At 37.1% G+C, this 25,081-nt stretch overlaps 1 protein-coding gene across 11 annotated transcripts in view; it reads left to right on the top strand.

Moving 5' to 3' along the window:
- Positions 1-25,081, top strand: part of LOC105496884 (WD repeat and FYVE domain containing 3) — a 307,925-nt gene that overhangs the window by 109,471 nt on the left and 173,373 nt on the right. For all 11 annotated transcript variants that reach the window (XM_011767528.3, XM_071093605.1, XM_011767525.3 and 8 more), the window contains 2 exons: positions 10,863-11,073; positions 21,481-21,604. In XM_011767528.3, coding sequence (XP_011765830.2) covers positions 10,894-11,073; positions 21,481-21,604 — 304 coding nt within the window. In that variant the 5' untranslated portion in view covers positions 10,863-10,893. The remainder of the gene's footprint in view (positions 1-10,862; positions 11,074-21,480; positions 21,605-25,081) is intronic.

Genomic DNA, 25,081 nt, shown 5'->3' with positions numbered 1-25,081 from the left:
ACTGGTCTCAAATGCTTGAGCTTAAAGGATCTGCCTTCCTGGGCCTCCCAAAGTGTTGGAATTTCAGGTATGAGCTATTGTGCCTGGTCTCTGGCATTTGTAAAAGAACAATAAATCAGACTTTGTTCAAGACCATCATGATAGATGTAGGGATCATTCCAGTGGAGTTTTGCAGTGAAAGGGAGAGATTGGGCTCAACTTGGAAAAGAACGAGGAAAGGTAGGCATGTTATAGCTAAATAGCAGTGTTGGGGTGCAGGGGGCAGTCAGTGGATAGAAAATTACTAAGAGGAAACATTGGAGCTTCTGGCTAAACTGACCTAACAAGATTCTTGCTGAAGGCAGGCCAGGGTGATCAGACATCCATTACCTAGAGGATGGTGGGAGATGTGACCACCCAATCAGATATTAGAATGGGGATTCTGGCTAAACTGACTTAGCAGATTTTTAATTGGACAATGAAGAGATAAGCACTGAAGGCCAAAAGCCAAGCCTGGTTGAGAAGAGAGTTCTGAAGAACCTAACTAGAGTTTGGTCAAGGAGAGAATCTTTGCCACTTTTGATTGTTTGGTGTGTATCCTTTTGTATCTGATAAAATATTAAATAACCATATTGCAATAGCTTGGTTATATATAGTGAGATAATATTTGTCATAATGTGATCATGTGTATTTTTAAAATGAAAATGAAAGTTGAGGCCAGATGTGGTGGCTCATGCCTGTAATCCCAGCACTTTGGGAGACTGAGGCAGGCGGATCGCTTCAGCTCAGGAATTTCAGACCAGCCTGGGCAACAGGACGAACGAAACCCTGTCTCTATAAAAAATACAAAAATTAGACAGGCATGGTGGTGCACGCCTGTCATCCCAGCTACTAGGGAGGCTGAGTTGGGAGAATCACTTGAGCCCAGGAGTTCGAGGCTTTGGTGAGCACAGTGATTGCACCAATGCACTCCAGCCTGGGTGTGAGAGTGAGAACTAGTTTCAAAAGAAAAAAAAAAAACCAGATTTATGTGTTTCAGAAAACTCAAAAAAGATTATTTTCACATTCTGATTGTTACCTGATGCTAAGTAAATAAACATGCTAACTAGAGTCACAGTTTCCAAGGATTTTATAATTTAAAATTGATACCTCAATATAAGTAAGCCTGGTGAAGGCCACTTAACTGGGAGTTGAAAGGCCTGGATTCTCATCCAAGTTCCTTTTTGCTATCGTACTTTGAGTGAGTTCTTATCTTGGGGGCTTCTCTTAAAGGTAGGAAGCAATCCCGTTTGCAATAGCAACAGAAAAAATGCAATTCATAGAAATAAACTTAATCGAAGAAGTGAAAGACTTGTACACTTCAATAAAGCGTTGATGAAGGACATTAAAGAAAACATTGATAAATAAAAAGATTTCTTTTGTTCATGATTGGTAGAGTTAATGTTGTTGCAATGTTCATACTACCCAAAATGATCTGTAGATTAAGCATAATCCTTTTCAAAAATTCCAATAGCATTTTTTTTTTTTCGTGATGGAGTCTTGCTCTTTCACCCAGGCTGGAGTGCAGTGGTGCCATCTTGGCTTACTGCAACCTCCGCCTCCCAGGCTCAAGTGATTCCCTGCCTCGGCCTCCTGAGTAGCTGGGACTACCGGTGTGTGCCACACCTGGCTAGTTTTTTGTATTTTTAGTAGAGACGGGAATTCACCATGTTGGCCAGGTTCATCTCAAATTGCTGACTTAAGGTTATCCGCCCACCTCGTCCTCCAAAAATGCTGGGATTATAGGCATCAGCCACTGCACCTGGCCTCCTATAGCATTCTTTACAGAAATAGAAAAAAAAATCTTGTGGAACCACAAAAGAACCCAAATAGCCATAGCAGTCTTGAACAAGAAGAAAAAAACTGAAAGTATCATATTTCGTGATATCAAAATATATTACAAAGCTACAGTAATCTTAATAGTGTCATACTGGCATAAAAACAGACATATAGACCAATGAAATGGAATAGAGACATGAGAAATAAATCCATGCATTGACAGTCAGCTGATCTTCAACAAGGGTGCTGAGCACATGGAATGGTGAAAGATAGTCTCTGTAATAAGTAGTGTTGGGAAAACTGGATATCCTCATGCAGAAGAATAAAATTAGACCTTATTTTACACCACATACAACAACTCACTCAAAATAGACTAAAGACTTTAATATAATACCTGAAACCAAAAAGTACTAGATAAAAACGGGGAGAGCCTCATGATATTTGATGTAGGTGATGATTTAAGTACATAAGGGACTCATGCAACTCATAGCAAAACTCAAATAACCTGATTAAAAAGTGAGAAAGCACCTAAATATCTAATAGGTGTGTGAAAAGATGCTCAGTATTAATAATCACCAGGGAAATGCAGATCAAAACCACAATAAGATATCCCCTCACACCTGTTAGAATGGCGAGAATGTTGACCAGAATGTGGAAAAGTGTTGGCCAGAATGTGGAAAAAGAGGTACTCTTGTACACTGTTGGTGGGAATATCAATTGGTATAGCCACTTTGGAAAACAGTTTAGAGGTTCCTCAAGAAATTAAAAATAGAATTATCTTTATGATACAGCAATCTCATTTCTGGGTGTATTTCCAAAGGAAATGAAATCAGTATCTTGAAGAGATGCCTGCACTCCCATGTTTGTTGCAGCACTAATCACAAAAGTCAAGATATGGAAACAATGTGAATGTCCCTTGACAGTTGAATAATAAAGAAAATGAGATATGTATGTGTGCATGTGCAGCCTACACAGTGGAATATTATTCGTCCTTATAAGTGCTGTCGTTTGCAGCAACACAGGTGAACCTTGAGAACATTATACTAAATGTGAAATAAACCAGTCATGCAAAGACAAATACTGTATGATATCAGTTACAAGTGGAGTATAAAATAGTCAAACTCACAGAGATACTGGTCAAGGGATAGAAAGTTCTGGAGATCTAATGTACGGCAATGTGACATTGATAGTTGATAGTGTATTGTATACTTGATATTTGCTAAGAGGGTAGATATTACATGTTTTCACCACATATTTTATTTTTTGAATGATGACTATTTCAGGCGATGGATATATTAACTTGACTGTGCTGATTATTTCACAGTGTGTATGTATATCAGAACATTGTTGTATATCTTAAGTGTATGCAATTTTTATTTCTCAATTTGTACCTCAATAAAACGTAGGAGAAAAAAATGGAGAATTTTCTCCTTACTCCGTTTTTGTGAGTTGGAATTAAGAGCAAATGAGATGTTCTGTAAGTTCCTTGAAACTCATTCTAAAAACAGGGAATGATTCTTGACCTTTTAAAAGATGATTTAGACCGCTTTGAAAGCTGAGAAATTCTGTTAGAAAAAAAAATTTTGAAGTGTTGGAGTATCATGAATCCCCTAAGTCCTATCCATAATCTCTAAATTATCAACTCAGGGTAAGGAAAAGGAGCAGAACTATACAAAATCTAAAATGTTAGCTAATTTATAAAATTTTCATAGTTCACTTCAAATTTAAGTTTTGCTCTGGGGTTTCCAGGACTTTAAATACCAGCACATAGTAGGATTTTTGAATATATTTGTTGAAATATTTATATTTGGAAGACATATTTTTCAAGAATAAGATACATTGGACATCTTTGAACTGTACTAACTTTTGTTATTTTACAGATTAACTGCTCATCCCAGCCCTTTGCCTATGTATTAGCACTGTTTCCAGCAGTTGGGCACTTGAGAATGTGCGGAGTGCTCTTTGCACAGTAGTCATTGAGTGCAAACAAGCCATTGGCAGAGTTGTAGGCACAATTTGTCTGTCTCCTCTTCACCTGTGATGAATCACATCCTGTCCCCCTGTTAGCTACAGTGCCTCAGCATATGCCTGTAGTCAAATACGGAATTCACTCAAAATTCTCAAGGGCAAGTGTGTTTGAAATTCTTCTTACACTTTTAAAAATCAGTAGGCAGATGTTTAGTAAATAAAACTCTAACCTTGCTGTAGTCCTTCATTTCTTAAGAAATGGCATACTGGCTTATATGGTTCTGTAGCAAAACGAAAAATTTATCTCAGGTGATGCCTGCTTTTCTATGGATTAAAAAGCAAATGGCCCTTCATCCAAATTCTGCATACCCAGAATGTCCTCCCACCCTTCCTGGTTCCTTTTATAAGATATCATGTTTTTGTATCTAGACTTAGCCAATTACTGACATTGTTAGTAGTGGTTAAAAAGGGGTAATGATGCTTTCTGAAAGCTTATTGTTATTGATTTTGTATATACTTTAACTCAGTGGTTAGTTTGTGTATTTTTTTAACTGCAGCCTCCAGCAAGGGATACATTTTGTATTATGATTCAGTATACATTCATACACCCTTATCTGAAATAAATATCATGAAACAAGTTATTCTTTTCTTATCTTCTATTTTTTTCTATTCTATTTCACTTCTTTTTTTTTTCCTTTTTTTTTATTTTTTATTATTATTATACTTTAAGTTCTAGTGTACATGTGCATAACGTACACGTTTGTTACATATGTATACTTGTGTCATGTTGCTGTGCTGCACCCATCAACTCGTTATTTACATCAGATATAACTCCCAATGCAATCCCTCCCCCCTCCCCCCTCCCCATGATAGGCCCCAGTGTGTGATGTTCCCCTTCCCGAGTCCAAGTGATCTCATTGTTCAGTTCCCAACTATGAGTGAGAACATGCGGTGTTTGGTTTTCTGTTCTTGTGATAGTTTGCTAAGAATGATGGTTTCCAGCTGCATCCATGTCCCTACAAAGGACACAAACTCATCCTTTTTTATGGCTGCATAGTATTCCATGGTGTATATGTGCCACATTTTCTTAATCCAGTCTGTCACTGATGGACATTTGGGTTGATTCCAAGTCTTTGCTATTGTGAATAGTGCCGCAATAAACTTACGTGTGCATGTGTCTTTACAGCAGCATGATTTATAATGCTTTGGGTATATACCCAGTAATGGGATGGCTGGGTCATATGGTACATCTAGTTCTAGATCCTTGAGGAATCGCCATACTGTTTTCCATAATGGTTGAACTAGTTTACAATCCCACCAACAGTGTAAAAGTGTTCCTATTTCTCCACATCCTCTCCAGCACCTGTTGTTTCCTGACTTTTTAATGATCGCCATTCTAACTGGTGTGAGATGGTATCTCATTGTGGTTTTGATTTGCATTTCTCTGATGGCCAGTGATGATGAGCATTTTTTCATGTGTCTGTTGGCTGTATGAATGTCTTCTTTTGAGAAATGTCTGTTCATATCCTTTGCCCACTTTTTGATGGGGTTGTTTTTTTCTTGTAAATTTGTTTGAGTTCTTTGTAGGTTCTGGATATTAGCCCTTTGTCAGATGAGTAGATTGCAAAAATTTTCTCCCATTCTGTAGGTTGCCTGTTCACTCTGATGGTAGTTTCTTTTGCTGTGCAGAAGCTCTTTAGTTTAATGAGATCCCATTTGTCAATTTTGGCTTTTGCTGCCGTTGCTTTTTGTGTTTTAGACATGAAGTTTTTGCCCATGCCTATGTCCTGAATGGTACTACCTAGGTTTTCCTCTAGGGTTTTTATGGTATTAGGTCTAACATTTAAGTCTCTAATCCATCTTGAATTAATTTTCGTATAAGGAGTAAGGAAAGGATCCAGTTTCAGCTTTCTACTTATGGCTAGCCAATTTTCCCAGTACCATTTATTAAATAGGGAATCCTTTCCCCATTTCTTGTTTCTCTCAGGTTTCTCAAAGACCAGATGGCTGTAGATGTGTGGTATTATTTCTGAGGACTCTGTTCTGTTCCATTGGTCTATAGCTCTGTTTTGGTACCAGTACCATGCTGTTTTGGTTACTGTAGCCTTATAGTATAGTTTGAAGTTAGGTAGCGTGATGCCTCCAGCTTTGTTCTTTTGACTTAGGATTGTCTTGGAGATGCGGGCTCTTTTTTGGTTCCATATGAACTTTAAAGCAGTTTTTTCCAATTCTGTGAAGAAACTCATTGGTAGCTTGAAGGGGATGGCATTAAATCTATAAATAACCTTGGGCAGTGTGGCCATTTTCATGATATCGATTATTCCTATCCATGAGCATGGTATGTTCTTCCATTTGTTTGTGTCCTCTTTGATTTCACTGAGCAGTGGTTTGTAGTTCTCCTTGAAGAGGTCCTTTACATCCCTTGTAAGTTGTATTCCTAGGTATTTTATTCTCTTTGAAGCAATTGTGAATGGGAGTTCATTCATGATTTGGCTCTGTGTTTGTCTGTTCCTGGTGTATAAGAATGCTTGTGATTTTTGCACATTAATTTTGTATCCTGAGACTTTGCTGAAGTTGCTTATCAGCTTAAGGAGATTTTGGGCTGAGACAATGGGGTTTTCTAAATATACAATCATGTCATCTGCAAAGAGGGACAATTTGACTTCTTCTTTTCCTAACTGAATACCCTTGATTTCTTTCTCTTGCCTGATTGCCCTAGCCAGAACTTCCAACACTATGTTGAATAGGAGTGGTGAGAGAGGGCATCCCTGTCTTGTGCCAGTTTTCAAAGAGAATTTTTCCAGTTTTTGCCCATTCAGTATGATATTGGCTGTGGGTTTGTCATAAATAGCTCTTATTATTTTGAGGTACGTTCCATCAATACCGAATTTATTGAGAGTTTTTAGCATGAAGGGCTGTTGAATTTTGTCAAAGGCCTTTTCTGCATCTATTGAGATAATCATGTGGTTTTTGTCTTTGGTTCTGTTTATATGCTGGATTATGTTTATTGATTTGCGAATGTTGAACCAGCCTTGCATCCCAGGGATGAAGCCCACTTGATCATGGTGGATAAGCTTTTTGATGTGCTGCTGAATCCGGTTTGCCAGTATTTTATTGAGGATTTTTGCATCGATGTTCATCAGGGATATTGGTCTAAAATTCTCTTTTTTTGTTCTGTCTCTGCCAGGCTTTGATATCAGGATGATGTTGGCCTCATAAAATGAGTTAGGGAGGATTCCCTGTTTTTCTATTGATTGGAATAGTTTCAGACGGAATGGTACCAGCTCCTCCTTGTACCTCTGGTAGAATTCAGCTGTGAATCCATCTGGTCCTGGACTTTTTTTCGTTGGTAGGCTATTAATTATTGCCTCAATTTCAGAGCCTGCTATTGGTCTATTCAGGGATTCAACTTCTTCCTGGTTTAGTCTTGGAAGAGTGTAAGTGTCCAGGACATTATCCATTTCTTCTAGATTTTCTAGTTTATTTGCGTAGAGGTGTTTATAGTATTCTCTGATGGTAGTTTGTATTTCTGTGGGGTCGGTGGTGATATCCCCTTTATCATTTTTTATTGCGTCTATTTGATTCTTCTCTCTTTTCTTCTTTATTAGTCTTGCTAGCGGTCTGTCAATCTTGTTGATCTTTTCAAAAAACCAACTCCTGGATTCATTGATTTTTTGGAGGGTTTTTTGTGTCTCTATCTCCTTCAGTTCTGCTCTGATCTTAGTTATTTCTTGCCTTCTGCTAGCTTTTGAATGCGTTTGCTCTTGCTTCTCTAGTTCTTTTAATTGTGATGTTAGAGTGTCAATTTTAGATCTTTCCTGCTTTCTCTTGTGGGCATTTAGTGCTATAAATTTCCCTCTACACACTGCTTTAAATGTGTCCCAGAGCTTCTGGTATGTTGTAGCTTTGTTCTCATTGGCTTCAAAGAACATCTTTATTTCTGCCTTCATTTCGTTATGTACCCAGTAGTCATTCAGGAGCAGGTTGTTCAGTTTCCATGTAGTTGAGCAGTTTTGATTGAGTTTCTTAGTCCTGAGTTCTAGTTTGATTGCACTGTGGTCTGAGAGACAGTTTGTTATAATTTCTGTTCTTGTACATTTGCTGAGGAGTGCTTTACTTCCAATTATGTGGTCAATTTTGGAATAAGTGCGATGTGGTGCTGAGAAGAATGTATATTCTGTTGATTTGGGGTGGAGAGTTCTATAGATGTCTATTAGGTCTGCTTGCTGCAGAGATGAGTTCAATTCCTGGATATCCTTGTTAACTTTCTGTCTCGTTGATCTGTCTAATGTTGACAGTGGAGTGTTGAAGTCTCCCATTATTATTGTATGGGAGTCTAAGTCTCTTTGCAAGTCTCTAAGGACTTGCTTTATGAATCTGGGTGCTCCTGTATTGGGTGCATATATATTTAGGATAGTTAGCTCTTCCTGTTGAATTGATCCTTTTACCATTATGTAATGGCCTTCTTTGTCTCTTTTGATCTTTGATGGTTTAAAGTCTGTTTTATCAGAGACTAGTATTGCAACCACTGCTTTTTTTTGTTCTCCATTTGCTTGGTAAATCTTCCTCCATCCCTTTATTTTGAACCTATGTATGTCTCTGCATGTGAGATGGGTCTCCTGAATACAGCAGACTGATGGTTCTTGACTCTTTATCCAGTTTGCCAGTCTGTGTCTTTTAATTGGAACATTTAGTCCATTTACATTTAAGGTTAATATTGTTATTTGTAAACTTGATCCTGCCATTATGATATTAACTGGTTATTTTGCTCGTTAGTTGATGCAGTTTCTTCCTAGCCTAAATGGTCTTTACATTTTGGCATGGTTTTGCAATGGCTGGTACCGGTTGTTCCTTTCCATGTTTAGTGCTTCCTTCAGGGTCTCTTGTAAGGCAGGCCTAGTGGTGACAAAATCTCTAAGCATTTGCCTATCTGTAAAGGATTTTATTTCTCCTTCACTTATGAAACTTAGTTTGGCTGGATATGAAATTCTGGGTTGAAAATTCTTTTCTTTAAGAATGTTGAATATTGGCCCCCACTCTCTTCTGGCTTGTAGAGTTTCTGCCGAGAGATCTGCTGTTAGTCTGATGGGCTTCCCTTTGTGGGTAACCCGACCTTTCTCTCTGGCTGCCCTTAAGATTTTTTCCTTCATTTCAACTTTGGTGAATCTGGCAATTTTGTGTCTTGGAGTTGCTCTTCTCGAGGAGTATCTTTGTGGCGTTCTCTGTATTTCCTGAATTCGAATGTTGGCCTGCCCTACTAGGTTGGGGAAGTTCTCCTGGATGATATCCTGAAGAGTGTTTTCCAACTTGGTTCCATTTTCCCCTTCACTTTCAGGTACCCCAATCAGATGTAGATTTGGTCTTTTTACATAATCCCATACTTCTTGCAGGCTTTGTTCATTTCTATTTCTTCTTTTTTCTTTTGGTTTCTCTTCTCGCTTCATTTCGTTCATTTGATCCTCAGTCGCTGATACTCTTTCTTCCGGTTGATCGAGTCGGTTACTGAAGCTTGTGCATTTGTCATGTATTTCTCGTGTCATGGTTTTTATCTCTTCCATTTCGTTTATGACCTTCTCTGCATTAATTACTCTAGCCATCAATTCTTCCACTTTTTTTTCAAGATTTTTAGTTTCTTTGCGCTGGGTACGTAATTCCTCCTTTAGCTCTGAGAAGTTTGATGGGCTGAAGCCTTTTTCTCTCATCTCGTCAAAGTCATTCTCTGTCAAGCTTTGATTCGTTGCTGGCGATGAGCTGCGCTCCTTTGCCGGGGGAGATGTGCTCTTATTTTTTGAATTTCCAGCTTTTCTGCCCTGCTTTTTCCCCATCTTTGTGGTTTTATCTGCCTCTGGTCTTTGATGATGATGGTGACGTACTGATGGGGTTTTGGTGTAGGTGTCCTTCCTGTTTGATAGTTTTCCTTCTAACAGTCAGGACCCTCAGCTGCAGGTCTGTTGGAGATTGCTTGAGGTCCTCTCCAGACCCTGTTTGCCTGGGTGTCAGCAGCAGAGGCTCAGTTGAAAATGCAGAAATCACCGGTCTTCTGTGTTGCTCGCGCTGGGAGTTGGAGACTGGAGCTGTTCCTATTCGGCCATCTTGCTCCGCCCCCCCATTTCACTTCTTTGAAAAATGCGCATCATTATCCACTAAGTGATTTAACATGACTTACCGAACTATAGAAAGTAGTCTTCAGTCACATGATCATTTTCACTATCCTTTTATTATTTATAAGTTAGGATATTATTGTGTTTAATGTGCACATTTTAATCTATAATATATACTGTTCTTCAGGTACTCAAGGTATACTTGAATTTTCTAGCAAAAAAAGTAATTATAAATTAAATAACGAAAAATAGAAAATGTTGTGAGGTTTTGGGGTTTTTGATTGTCTTCGATGTTTTGAGATTAGGATAAAGTTTGTTTTTTCATTCATTTTACATTAACCATTAAGAAGTCTGTTAATAGTAAGTTTTGTGATCCCTTTGTGTTTTTATTTTATTTATTTATTTATTTATTTAAAGGCAGAGCCTCTGTCACCCAGGCTGGTATGCAGTGGCGTGATCTTGGCTCACTGCAACCTCAGCCCCTCAGGCTCAAGTTATCTTCCCACCTCAGCCTCCTGAGTAGGTGGGACTATGGGCACACACTACCATACCTGACTAATTTTTGTATTTTTAGTAGAGATGGGGTTTTGTCATATTGCCCAGACTGGTCTCGAGCTCCTGAGCTTGAGCCATTCGCCTGCCTTAGCCTCCAAAAGTGCTGGGATTGCAGGTGTGCACCACTGTGCCTGGCGCCTTTATTTTTGAACTTGATATGACTAAACTAATTGGAAACATTGTTACTTGTCTGATTAATGTTTTACATTTTATACAAATTGTGGCAGAGTGAGTAGGAACTTCCAGTGCTATGATTAATAATTTGTCCTTCGGGGGATTCATCAAATTTTGCTTCTCTGTCTTTTGTGTTTAAAGAAGTAGAAAGATATATTTTAGACAGAATTTTCTATTTTGCAAATTTCTTATAAGCTCTTACATGCATGTTTGACCTAGTCAAGATGATGATGTTTTGACTCTTCACGTATTGACATTTTCCAACAGAATTAGAAGTGTGTCTCACCAACCAGCCAAGATGAACATGGTGAAGAGGATCATGGGGCGGCCGAGGCAGGAGGAGTGTAGCCCACAAGACAACGCCTTAGGGCTGATGCACCTCCGCCGGCTCTTCACGGAGTTGTGCCATCCTCCCCGGCACATGACTCAGAAGGAACAAGAAGAGAAACTGTATATGATGCTGCCAGTGTTTAACAGGGTAAGTCCAGGTTGCCAGACACACACCTTCCAGGACTGGGAGGCACTACAAGAATCTGAAGGTTACTGGTAAGCCATAGGTAGAAAAAAATAGTAGGATGAGTTAGTTTTTAAGAAGTTTGCTGTTCTTGTTTCATCTTTCCAATCTGCTATAAAGCAATGTGACTTGATGTGAAACTGGTCAGAATAAACTACATTCAGTGAGACTTTTTGATTTTTTAACAGGTAAAGTGCAAGCTGTGAACCATTGTTTAAAATGTCCCTGTTATGGTTGAGTTTTGGAAGAGGAATAGATTGTAAATTATCAATTGTGTTATTTCTGTTATCTTTTAAAGTGATGATTTTATTACACCAAATGGTACAACTGCCCAAGCCCTTTGTACACTTTAAAAAGTCATTACAATTTGCTGTTGTTTAAGAGACACTGTAAGAGGATGGTTATAGGCTATAGATAAACAAAATAGAGTTAATGTTGTAATATATTTTGTAAATTACATGTAGCAAACTTGTTGGGTATTTTTAAAATAACTTTTTTTAGGCCGGGCGCGGTGGCTCACGCCTGTAATCCTAGCACTTTGGGAGGCCAAGGCAAGTGGATCACCTGAGGTCAGGAGGTTGAGACAAGCCTGGCCAATATGGTGAGACCCCATCTCTACTAAAAATACAAAAATGAGCCAGGCATGGTGGCAAGTGCCTGTAATTCCAGCTATTCGGGGGACTGAGGCAGTAGAATCTCTTGAACTCGGGAGGTAAACGTTGCAGTGAGCTGAGACCACGCCGTTGCACTCCAGCCTGGGTGACAAGAGCGAAACTCTGTCTCAAAAATAATAATAATAATAATTTTTTTATGTGTATCAAAAGTTCACAAATACATCATTTAAAAAAGTCAGATAGTTTCACAGGCTTATAGGTGCTCTCCCGCCCTTCACCACTAATTGCTGTTGCCATGACGGGCTTTTAAATAACATATTTTTACTGCTCTTGGTTGTGTAGTTTTAATTGACTTCCTACTGAGGAATATGAGAATTAGCTTTTTTACTTCCTCTCCCTCCAAACAGTAACATACATACATACACTCATTCATACACGCTGCCCTCCTCATCCTTTCCCTATTAGTTATGCTGCTTGTGTAAGCAGTAATCAGTGTTTGCTCTCTACTGATAGTGGTGTAAATTTAAATTTATTCAAAGATGAACCTTATATGGTACTACCTTTATTATTCTATTATTATAGAACTTGTTTTCCTCAGACTTCAGAACTGTCTCAATTTCTTTCTCTCCATGTCTCTGTTTCTTGGTTTCCCTTCTCTCGCTCTTTTTCCTCCTTCTCTTTCTCTCTCCCTCCCACATTTTCTCTGCCTTGCCCTGTCTCTGTCCTTTTCATCCTGTGTCTCCCTGCCTTCCTCTGTTTCCATTTCTTTCTTCCTATCTCTGTCTGTCTCTCTATGCCTTTCATCTCTCTCTTCTCCATCACTGTCTTTCTCTGTCCTCCCATTTCTCTCTTTATCTCCTCTCTGTCCCTATTTCTCTCCCTGTCTCTGACTCTCCCCTTTCTCTTTTTCTTCTCCCCTGGATCTCCCTTTTTCCAGATCTATCTCCATGCCCTTGGCTATGCCTTTCTCCACACCCACCCCCTCACCCTGTGCCCCAATCTCTAACTGGCTCTATCCCATCTAGTCTCACTTCTTGTCTATATTATTTTCTCTGTTCATCTATCTTTCTGTATGAAATTTTCTAGGCTCTTCCTTTTCTCGTTATTTTGAAATTTTTTGTGGCTTCAGCTTAAGCCTTCTTAATCTGAAAACTTGTATTGTTCAGTCTGGGTAAATATTCTGAAAGATTTCTTTGAGAATATTCTCCCCTGTATCTTGTATGTTCCCCCTTTTCTGGACCTCTGTCAATCAAACGTTAGCTCTTTTAGAGTAGTGTTGTGCTATTACTATCCCAGTTTTAATTTCCTTGAATTCTTTCTTGTTTTATTATTACTATTTTATTTATTTATTGTTTTAATATGTCTCATGTTCAGTGATAGACTATCACTTAATCTCCAGTGTTTACATATCAGTGTTCTTGTCTTTGATTTGCGGTGATATCTCTCTTCTTCCTCTTAAGGAACTAGACTTCTAGTTGTCTAATGCACTGGGGAGGAACAGTTACCTTCGATTTCTGGGCCGTAAAATAATAATGTCAACCTTATTGGGTTGTCGTGAGAGTAAAATGCAGATAACATACTTACAGCACTTAATAAGTGTGTCCCAAGAAATGTGTGCCTATTATTATTATTATTATTGTATCTATTATTGTTTTTATTACATGAATATTATTATTTTTGTTGTTGGGAATACTAGTGAAAGGGAATGAGTGAGAAAGAGTTGAAAGGGGGCAATAAAAGAATTGATTAGTATTGTCAGCTCAGTGAAGGTTGGAGATGATAAATTTATACTAGACCTTATCTGTACTGGCCTGTGTGAAAAAGTAGAGAAAGCAATACCTGATTTATTGAGATTGAGGTTTTTATATGCTGGTAAGGCAGAAGGGCAAGAGTGCAAGGAAGGTTAGTTCACATATCACCCATGAGCTTGTGTTGGATACAACAGGAAGAGGATAGAAACATTAATGCATTTAGAGAATGTACATTTCCTTGCTTATGAAATAATAGGATAGATTATCTGCCAAGAATGATAGAGGGAGGAGATGGTAGAGTAGGAACGTGAGAAGAGGTGGGGAAAGGTTTAAAATAGCTCTTTTAAAAATGGGAGGGAGAACTATGGCAAGCTATTGTTTTAAGCCCTATTCAGGGAAGTTACTAATTTTTATTACCGGGAAGTTAATTTTTATTACCCGGAAGTTTGTTTTGTTTTTAAATCTTGTTTTTGTTTTACTTTAATGTCATGATGTGCTGTTGGTTACTGAGTAGTTTGAGGTAATTTCCTTCTCTCAGACTTAGGAATGTTTACAAGGTAATAAGAATGTTTAGAGCAGTTAAGGGAATTGTTCTTGGCTGTTAACATGAATTATTAAGTAATATCCTACATATGTATGTATCCCATGTATTTCATCAGTTAGGCTTCCACAGTCTACTAGACTAGAAGAATCTTAGGAATATTTGTTTTTTTAATAAGCAGATATGAGATGCTTTAATAATTATTCTCTATCTATTTATAATGTTTGACTTAGTTGTCTTACGTCCTATGTTATTGTAAGTCTCATTAACTATTAACAAATTCTCTCAAAAGTTTTTAATTGGTTGATTAGAAACATATGTGTATGCAATGCTTTAAACCTCTAATATAATGAGTGATTTGAATATCACAAAGATTCAGTAAACTCTTAACTAATGAAAAGATAGAAAGTTATATCTGTACTGTTGTGACTAATTTGAAAAATGTTTTTAAAAAATTCTTATTCATTGGATATAATTAATAAACTAGAATTGTTCTTAGATACCATTTCCATTAAATTTAGAAAAATTTAGAAATATGTAGCCATATCTATTTAACATTTGGCCATTTGTGCTTGAACATTCTCCACTAGTGAGAAATACCTGTGGTGAGTGAGTAGCTCAGTATGTCACTAGAGCCAACCAGTTCTTACCATGATTTCTAAAAAGGGATTGAGGTGTTGATTGTGAGACTTTGCTTGATTAGAGCTAAATGGTGAACAAGCTAAAATAGACATGGACACCTAGCTACAGACTAGTTAGACATGGACAACTAGCTACAGACTAGTTTTTAAAGTATGCTTAATAGTGTTATTTCAGTGCATCATTTTTGCCTTTGAGAGACATGGGTTGGGAAATGACATGTATTGAGTCTTTTTTCTGGGCCAAGTCTCATGCTGGGTTCTCAAAATGCCTCCTGTTTTCTTCATTACAGTCCTACAAGGAGGCTGCTGTTATCTTCCCTCTTACTGATTTGCTCAAACTGAAAGATTATAGTGAAGTCTGAAAATAGCAGAATAATATTTATTCAGCATTCTTAAAAATAATTAACCTTTAGTCCCAGAACAAAAGCTGACAAAAGAAAACATTTGGTTTAAACTTGTCAAAATGAGTAACATTTTAGTTGTCTAAAAATTCATAACTGCCACTGTTACTGTAGTATTTGTTATATTTTGTTGTATATTTTTAAAATGTAATGTTTACCAATTAGATCTTCTGTAAGAAACTCTCCTTATTTTTTAACTTAATTCCAATTTATATTTGAGAAGCATGTAAATGTAATACAGTGTCCTTTTTAAATCCCTTACAAATTATCATTACTTTTAAATTTGTTGGCTTAAGAGAGAGGTCACCCAAACTTAGAACCAAATAAGAGAGAGATCAGAAGGCAGACAGATGAATTATTTTGTTGCAGCTTTATTACTTATTATGTAATACCAATACAGTTGATACTGGAGAATGTGGCTTGGGTCTGTGCAATAAAGGACTCGCTGAATTCAGCCCTGAAATAGTCATGTTTACTTACCCAGTCACTGGCAGAACTGGACAGTCACAGGCCACAGCCAGAGCAGATGAGAATGCATATTCTTATGAGGCAGGCAGAGCTCAAAAGGAGAGGACGGGACTGAGTTAGGCATTCTGTTCTTCTCAGACTCTCATCTGATGGTCCTTCTTAGAACCAAAAAGAGCATAAGATAAATCTTTCCTTAATCATTTATATTAATTGATAAGAAATCTTAACTGATTTACCATATGAAATAAAGCAATTACATCTTCATTGTTAGTTTTTTAACATTGTTATTTATAGCAAATTATTTTAGGACTAATGATGGCCAATAGTCTGACTTAACTTTAGATGTAACACATATTTAGGAAACAAAAGCCTCCATTTTAAAAAATTTTGTAAACATTCCAACCTCTCCTTTATTAGTCATATTTAATATATTTTTATTGAATAGCACCATTCAGTAACAAGTATATATTGAGCCTTTTTGAATGCCATTAGACAACATCATTAATTTGTTTTCCCTGAGTGCCAAAAATGTTTGGTTGAAGAGGTGCCAGGAAATCTTCTGAAATCTATTTAGGTGGATACTAAAAATGATTCTTTTAAAAATAAGTCAAACCTTGCTATTTTTCTGTAAAGATGAACACTATGCAAAGTTACAGTGCTAGGGTTCATGCACAGTTTGAGAAAAATATAGTGCTGAGTGATTAAGAGCCTGGCTTGAAATCAGATAGATGTAGTTTTAAATTCTGTCTGGATTACCTCCTGTTTTAAGTTAACTTCTCTAACTCTTAATTTCTTAACTGTAAAATGAGGCTACTAGTAGAACCTATTCTGTAGAATTTTATGAGACTTAAATGACACCAAATTCTTGAATAGTGCTAGGCAGATTTTAAATGGGTATTATATGGTAGTTGTTGTTATTTCTAGTGAATTTGCAAGAAGGCATTTTTGTTCTTCAGTACTGTTTTTTTTTTTTAATCTGTTATGAATTTTACGTATCTATTCTAGAATCAGCCCTTTTGAGTTGAATGTGTTACCTGTTCTCTTGCCCAACTTTCTTCCTCTGCAGAACCAGAAATTTTTTGTCGTTGTTTGTTTGAGACCAAGTCTGGCTCTGTTGTTGCCCAGGCTGGAGTGCAGTGGTGCCATCTTTGCTCACTGCAACCTATGCCTCCCAGGTTCAAGCAGTTCTCATGCCTCAGCCTCCCAAGTGGCTGGTATTGTAGGCATGTGCCACCACACTCAGCTAATTTTTATATTTTTAGTTGTCATGGGGTTTTACCATGTTGGCCAGGCTGGTCTCAACTCCTGACCTCAGGTGATCTACCCACCTCAGCCCGCCAAAGTTCTGGGATTAAGGCGTGAGCCACTGTACCTGACCTAGAACCAGAAAAATTTGACAAGTAGTCAGTACTCCCTGAGAGTGAGCACACCTTCTGACACCCAGCTTCATGCTGCATCCTCTTTGGCAAACATTTATGTAAATGATGGAAGCATTGTATAGTTTCAAGAAATACCACTACTTATTGAAAGTAGTGAAAACATACCTAATACTTTTAGATTTAATTTTTTAAGTCAATCACAAAAACTACACTGTTTTCTTTGCTACCTTATCCATTCAGTATTATCTGCAATGTCAGATTCATGCTTTAGTTCCTCTATCCCTCCAATCTTATCTTGTACCATTTTTCCTTTTAGACAAAATGCCCCAGCTTTATCTGCCTCCTTTTCATTACTCTATACCCCAAAATCAGTCTTACTTTAAGGTCTTTGCACAGCTCTGATCTCACTGACTGCAACCCTCTTTCCTTGTCTCTTTGGCTTGTAACTTTTCCTCAGTAGTCAGTATCATCCTTTGGCAGCAGTGTCACTTCTTCAGAGAGAACTTTCCTGACAACCTTCTTCCCACCCCAGGCATTCTCTTTCAGCCACCCTGTTTTACTTTCTTCATGATACTATCTTTAAATAATTTTAAGTTTAAAATCAACTTATTTACCATTGGTCTTCTGTGCTAAAATGTCCTGTGTTTCATGAGCACAGAAATCATATTGTTTTATTTACCTTTATATTCAGTACTCTTCTAACATTGCCTGGCATATATACTAGGAAGCCAATAAATATTTGTGAGTGAATAAACCGAATAAACCTTATTTAAGAAGCAATGCTTGTTCATTTCAGATTAGCAAATATGACATAGTCTTTTTCTGTAGTACTGATTTTGAGTTGGTAAATTCAAGCCAGTTTTATTTACTTGTGAGAAAATTTATTAGAGGAAATAAAGCAGTAAACATCAGGATTTGTGTAAAAAGTTACTGGCATTTTCAACAGCATATTATTTACCCAGCATGAAGATTGGTTGAATAATCGTATCTTACAACTGTTCAAGAAATGAACTATTGCTTCTGTTTAGTTGTCCTAATAACTCTTAGCAATAAAATACCTCATACTATTCTTAGGAGCAAAATATACATTGATACACTCTGAGTAATAGGAATATTATAAATACCTCCATTAAAAAGCTATGTACTCAGCCGGAGAGTTGGCTCACATCTGTAATCCCAGCGCTTTGGGAGGCCGAGATGAGCGGATCACCTGAGGCCAGGAGGTTGAGACCAGTCTGGCCAACATGGTGAAACCTCATCTCTACTAAAAATACAAAAAAAATTAGCCAGGAGTGGTGGTGGGTGCCTGTAATCCCAGCTACTCAGGAGGCTGAGGCAGGAGAATCACTTGAACCCAGGAGGCAGACATTGCAGTGAGCCGAAAATGTGCCATTGTACCACTCCAGCCTGGGCAACAAGAGCAAAAAGTCTGTCTCAACAACAACAATAACAAAAGGCTATGTACTCATCTCTGAGCACAGGTGGAATGGCTATTCAAACATGTGTCTTTATTAGGCTTCTCAATTTTTATCAGTCTCCAGTTTGTTAAAGAATAGAGGTTTCTGGCCGGGCGCAGTGACTCATGCCTGTATTCCCAGCACTCTGGGAGGCCATTGTGGGCAGATCACTTGAGCCCAGGAGTTCAAGACCAGCCTGTACAAATGGCAAAATTCCTATCTCTATAAAAAATAGAAAAATCAGCTGGGTGTGGTGGCGGGCACCTGTAATCATAGCTACTCAGAAGGCTGAGGTGGGAGGATCACCTGAGCTCAGGAGATTGAGCTAACAGTAAACCATGATTGCACCACTGCACTCCAGCCTGAATGAGAGAGTAAGACCCTATCTCAAAAAAAAAAAAAAAAAAAAAAAGGCAGGGGAGGGTTATTTAACAGGTAACATAGATTATTTAACAAGTGACACAGGTTAATTCTAAGCACACAACATTTATCAAAATCTCAGCAGAAAAAAATGTGTTTGTTGAGGAAGTATTGAAAAGTACAGTTTATTTTTTGAGATTTTTACAAATTACTCATTTGTCAAATTATTGAACAGACTAGGTGTTTGGATAAAAGGATACCCTTGTAGAATTGATTTATTGTTTTAGTGTTTTCAACTCAATTTGAGGGAGGTTATAAGAAACGTGTAAGAAACACATTTTCTATTAGAAGGATATCACATTGTTTGTTATATCCTTTTATTGGGATATGTGGAAGGAATCGTTTATATTATGCAGTAATCCCTCCTTACTCAGGGCTTTGCTTTTCATAGTTTCGGTCATCTGTGGTCTAAAAATATTAAGTGGAAAATTACAGAAACAAACAATTCACGAGTTTGAAATCTGACACCATTCAGCTCCATCCCTCCCCGGATGTGAATTATTCCTTTGTCCAGTGTATCCATGATGTATGGGCCACCTGCCCAATAGTCACTTAGTGGCAGCCTCAGTTATGAGACCTACTGTTCTGGTATCAAACTGCTTGTTTTCAAGAAGCTCTATTTTTCTTAATAATGGCCCCAAAGTGCAAAAGTTATGGGGATGGTAACTTGGGTATGCCAGAGAGAAGTCTTTCCTTTAAGTGAAAAGGTATAAGTTCTTGACTTAGTAAGGAAACACCAAAAACTGTGTGCTGAGGTTTCTGAGATCTGTAATAAGAAGGAATCTTGTATTTGTGCAATTGCGAATAGTATATTGTTACAATTTTTTTACTTTGTTATTAATTATTGTTGCCAGGCTCTTACTGTGCCTAATTTATTACTTAAACTTTATCACAGGTATGTATTGTGGTAAAAAATATAGTGTTTATGGGGTTTGGTACTATCCATGGTTTCAGACATCCACTGCGGTCTTAGAACTTACTTCTCACAGATAAGGGGGACTACTGTAATATGAGGAATACAAGTACTTCCTTAAATATATATATTTTTCATGCTAAGGACATTGCAAATGATGTGATTGATCAGGTTTTCTCTTCTGTATCTTTGAGCCAAAATTTGTAACCAATACATGGAAAATATAGAGGTCTTTCTGGTCTTAGATTTTTATTTAGTTTTCTTTTCCAATCCATCTCCCTAGCTGGGTCTTTTATTTGCTTGTTTGTTTTGTTTTCCTTCTTAATTTTAGTTTATGTTCTCATGTTCTCCTTCAGTGCTCCTTGAATATTCTCTAGAATTTGGTTGTGAGGGCAGTCAACATATAAATAAACAACCATATTTAGGGAACATTACTATAAAAGGCAGAGTGCTGGCTTGGGAGAATATGAAGATGAGTAAATTATGTTTTCTCCTTTTGTAGTGACATTTCAATAGGTAATAATTATATAAAATACTGTGTAATGAGTGTTAAAAGGGAGAGATACTATAATAGACTTAGAATATAGAGAATTTCCTTTCAGCTATAAAGAATATTCTTTAAAATAATACCTCAGGATACATCTAGTTATTTACCCATTAAAATACCACTTCTTTTCTTATGATGGTCTGTCCAGGTTTCATTTTCTCAAATTCTCTTTGCTGAACCCATACCCGTTTACTTTTAAAAATTATTTATTGTGGACAGAATACAGTGGCTCACACCTGTAATCCCAGCACTTAGGGAGGCAGAGGCATGAGGATAGCTTGAGCCCAGGAATTTAAGACCTGTCTGGGCAATATAGCAAGACCCAGTTGTCAAAAAAAAAAAAAAAAGATAATAAGACTTATTTATTCTAAAGCTCATTTATATTAAAATTTGTGTAAAAACAAGTTTATTTCATGACCTTCCTATTTATTTTCTTTTTCCTAGTTTTTTCGTAACAGTCTTATTTTGTAAATTATTGTGATTAGAATGTAGAAATTCTGAGATATGAAGTGAGTTTAGTGAATTCCGAAGTCAGCCTGGGATTTATCAGTGGAGCTGCTTTTCACCATCCAATATGCCTGTACTCCATCAAAGATCCTTTATAACTTTTCTCTAAATTCTCAAATTAGATTTCGTCAGAAAAATGTTGGCCGGACGCAGTGGCTCATGCCTGTAATCCCAGCCTTTGAGAGGCCGAGGCAGGCGGATCACCAGAGGTCAGGGATTCAAGACTAGCCTGGCCAAGATGGTGAAACCTGTCTCTACTAAAAATACAAAAATTAGCCGGACATGGTGGCATGCACCTGTAGTCCCAGCTACTTGGGAGGCTGAGGCAGGAGAATCACTTGAACCCAGGAGGCGGAGGTTGCAGTGAGCCAAAATCGTGCCACTGCACTCCAGCCTAGTCAACAGAGTGAGACTCCGTCTCAAAAAAAAAAAAAAGAAACATGTTACAATTTCTAACGTTTTTAGTGAGATTGATTCAAATTTTATCAATAATGTCTAAAATAAATAGATTTCATTTATTTAATCATTTCTTGAGCAAACTTATTTGTAAAAGGAAATGTGGCTAGATATGTGATTTATTGAAAGTTGTGTTTCCAACGTATTAAGATTCAAAGTAACTGTGTAGGTAGACTTTTCTGGACTTGATTTTCAAGTCATACTACACTTCAGAATTCACAAAATAAAAGAAAAATGTGTCAGTGCTTCGTTAACTATATCTTTTCTTATCTACAGGTTTTTGGAAATGCTCCGCCGAATACAATGACAGAAAAATTTTCTGATCTTCTGCAGTTCACAACACAAGTCTCACGACTAATGGTGACAGAAATTCGAAGGAGAGCATCAAACAAATCCACAGGTATTTTTACAGTAGCCAGCAAAAACTGATTTGTTTGAATGAACAGACAGTTCTGTAAAAGTCCCATTAAAATTAAATGGAAAACAGACCTTGTTCTCAGCACATTGAGTATTAAGTTCATTTACCCATTCCCTTTCCCTTTCTTAGAGTCACATTCTTTTCCTGGTTTCAGCATCTTCAACTCTCGAGTAGTTCTACTCAAGGCTACTCTGCCTGGACCACTACCACTTCCACCCTAACCCTTTAAAATACTCTCTGTTTCCCTTTGAACAAAATACAAATTCCTCAGCATGAAATTTAAGGCCAAGCTATCATCTGGTCTTTTTTTTTTTTAAAAGCATACACTGCTTCTATTGCTTGTTTTCTGTATTTCAACCAAATCCTGCTGTCTGTAATCTTCAAACATGTTTATTCTCTTATTTTAATCATTTTCTTAGAATGCTTCACTGAGGAAGGAGAATCTTTTCCTCATTTCAGTATGTCTAAATGTCAGCATGATTAAGTCATGCTTCCTTGATGAAATGCTTTTTGATTTCTTTAGGCAAAGAAACATTTTTTCTCTTCTGAACTACTGTTTTTCTTCTCAACCTCCTGGGTGGTCATTGTGCATGTGTCTTATCTTCGCCGTAGACCATGAGCTACTTAGGGTTCTCTGTCATCTGTAGTAGTTGCTCTCTAGGCCAGCTGCACAGCTGCCATTTTAACATCACTATTCACATTGTCCTGAGATGCCTTTTCATTTCTTTTGGATGGATTCTTTTTCCTGAATCCCTGATTTTGGTAGTGCATCTTTTCCAGCAGCTTCGTAAAAAAGGATGCAGGGGAGTTATCAGGGTTTTGTTCTGCTTGTTGTTTTAGACATACCATGAGTTAAACATTTTTTGACTATTGCTGTAAAAACTGGATTCTTTTCTCTTCTTTCACCTGACAACCTTTCAGCTGCCAGGACTTAGAACAATTCCGTTACATCATACAGCATGATTATTATAGAAAAGGAAACTTATTTAATACAAAACCAACGGTCAATAAGAGAAAAGAAGACACATATCTACCACTCTCGTGATCTCACAGATACATGTGCTGGGGAGATGCGCTGAAACGCAGCTGTGGTTTACGTTTAAATGGAGAGACACTTTCCTCTCCTCCTTTCTGTCCCCCATTGTTCTCCATTCCTAAAGGACAAACTCAAGAGTAATCTTGTTAGTGAAGAGACATTTAAACTGCCTATGACTTAGGCCATTGAATACTTGTTAGATATTTATAGGAGTTGTTTGAGAATGCTAGCTATGTAATCCAGGAGGTCCTCTTAGCGGTGATTAGAAGCTACCAGTTGCCTGGGAAAGTTGACGATGGGTTGAGATGGTCAGTGATGAGTGTCTTAGCTCTGCCCTTCCATGCAGCCCAGGATGAGCACTCAGGGTCATTTTGGAAAAATCTTGCAGCTGCATTATTATCAGTCCTCTTTAAGTAAGTATCAGGTTCTATGTGGGAAATCATTTTGTCTCAGAATTTTAAAATTTTTCTTTTATAATTTAAGTTCTTACATTGTTACTGAGAAATCAAAAGCTACGTATATTCTTGATTTTTTTTTTTCCTCTGTGACCTATTTTTTTTTTTTTTTCTAGAAGCTTTTAGGATCCTCTCTTTGTCCCTGGTTTTCTAAAATTTCATAATAACATGCCTTGTGGTAGACCTATTTTTATACATGTGCTGGGTACTCATTGGACTCTTTCAGTCTGGTTATTCATATCCTTTAATTTGGGCAAAGTTTCATGAATTGTTTAATAATATCCTCCCCTCTGTTTTCTCCTTCTAGTCAGATGACCCTCTTAGAATATTCCTCTCATTTTCTTATCTTTCCTCTCATTTTCTCTTTGTTTTTTGACTACTTGCTGAGAGAACTCCTCAATTTTATCATCTATCTCTTCTGTAGAGGTTTTTTTTTTTTCCTTTGTGACATTATATTTTTCTCATTTTAAAAAATATTTTTTATTTCTAAGTGTTCTTTCTTACTGGTTTCTGTTATTTTTGGGGTATATTTTCTTCTCATCTTTCTGAGGTTTCTTATTTTTTTCTTTCAGATTTTTGTCTCCCTAAATAATCTGTTTCTTTCAGGTTTAATAAAAAAGTTTTTTTTAATCAATTTGTTTTTATCTTTGTCTTTTATGTTAGAGAATGTCCTTACATGTCTCACCCATGACCATCTATTCTTACATAAGAATGGAGCATTAAAAAGCTTTTTAATTGTGTGTGAAACTTGCAGCTGTGGGCTGCAACATAAGGTGATCTTGCTAGGCTATTTTTTTGGTGATCTTTTTCCTAAACTAAGCAGGTACTCAGAGAATTGTCCAGTCTCTGCTTGGAAGATACATGCCTGACTCAGCATTTTGGAAGCAAAGTAGGGGAAAGGTTTGGGGACCCTCAAGGTTTAGTATATAAGCTTTTATTTTACCTTTGTATGTCCAGATGGTGCCTGGTGCCCCCCAATCCGCACTCCCTCTCTTATTCTTTTCAGTGAACAAACAAACCTCCCGTCTAGTGCCCACATAGTAGTGGGGACCTTGGGTCTAAGTGCTCTTGAACATATTTTCCACCAATGCTTCTCTGTCTAGTTCTTATTTCCTTCTGCTTCCAAAGGTGCCTTGTGCCACCAATTCCTGAGCCTCTCAGGGGTTCTTTGGTAGTTTGGTTGCTTTTCCACTTTTCTTGAATTACTTCAAGATTCTAGGGTTTGGTAATCAGTAACCATGAATCTCGCTGCTATTTTAATATACAAAATTTCATTGCTTTCACTTATCCTGTTCTTGTTCTTAAAAGTTTATACCTTTTAAAAATCCTTTTACAAGCATTTTAATGGATGTATTCATCCATTTTCATAGTCCTGTAAGGAAATACCCATGCTGATGAAATGAGGTATTCCCCATTCTTTCTTGAATGACATACTAGATTAGGAAAAAATTCCTAAAACTTATTTATACTTGCCTCTGTTACTGTCTTTTTAAATACTTAATCTGCATGTTTGTAGAAAGACATTTTGCTACATTGGAGATTCATTTTCCAAACTCCCTTTATGATTTTACATCCATAGAGCAATTTTTTAGATGTAATGAAAGATGTCTTAAATAGAGTAGAAGATGTCTCATTGTTAATTACAGTAAAAATTACACAAGTATTTTTTTTTAACTTTTAAGTTTAAAATAATCATAGACTCTTAGGAAGTTACAAAAATAGTACCTAGGATCATGTGCTCTTCATTCACTTTTCCTCATTGGTGGCAACTTATTACCTAGGAATTTTTTAAGATACATTTTTTTCATATTGTGTAATTTCACATAATTTTTAGTTTTAAACTTCTGAAATTCATTAACCTTTGAATCCTATGATACTCAATTTAGTTTGTGTTACTTCCCATGAAAAATCTTTCCTGAGTACCCTGTCTCAAATAGTTCTTCTATCCTCTGTCCCCACACCCATTAG

The sequence above is a fragment of the Macaca nemestrina genome, chromosome 3 (genome assembly GCF_043159975.1).
Source record: "Macaca nemestrina isolate mMacNem1 chromosome 3, mMacNem.hap1, whole genome shotgun sequence".
Lineage (NCBI taxonomy): Eukaryota > Metazoa > Chordata > Mammalia > Primates > Cercopithecidae > Macaca > Macaca nemestrina.
Note: the sequence above shows the minus strand (reverse complement) of the source record. Positions and strands in the feature narration are given on the sequence as shown.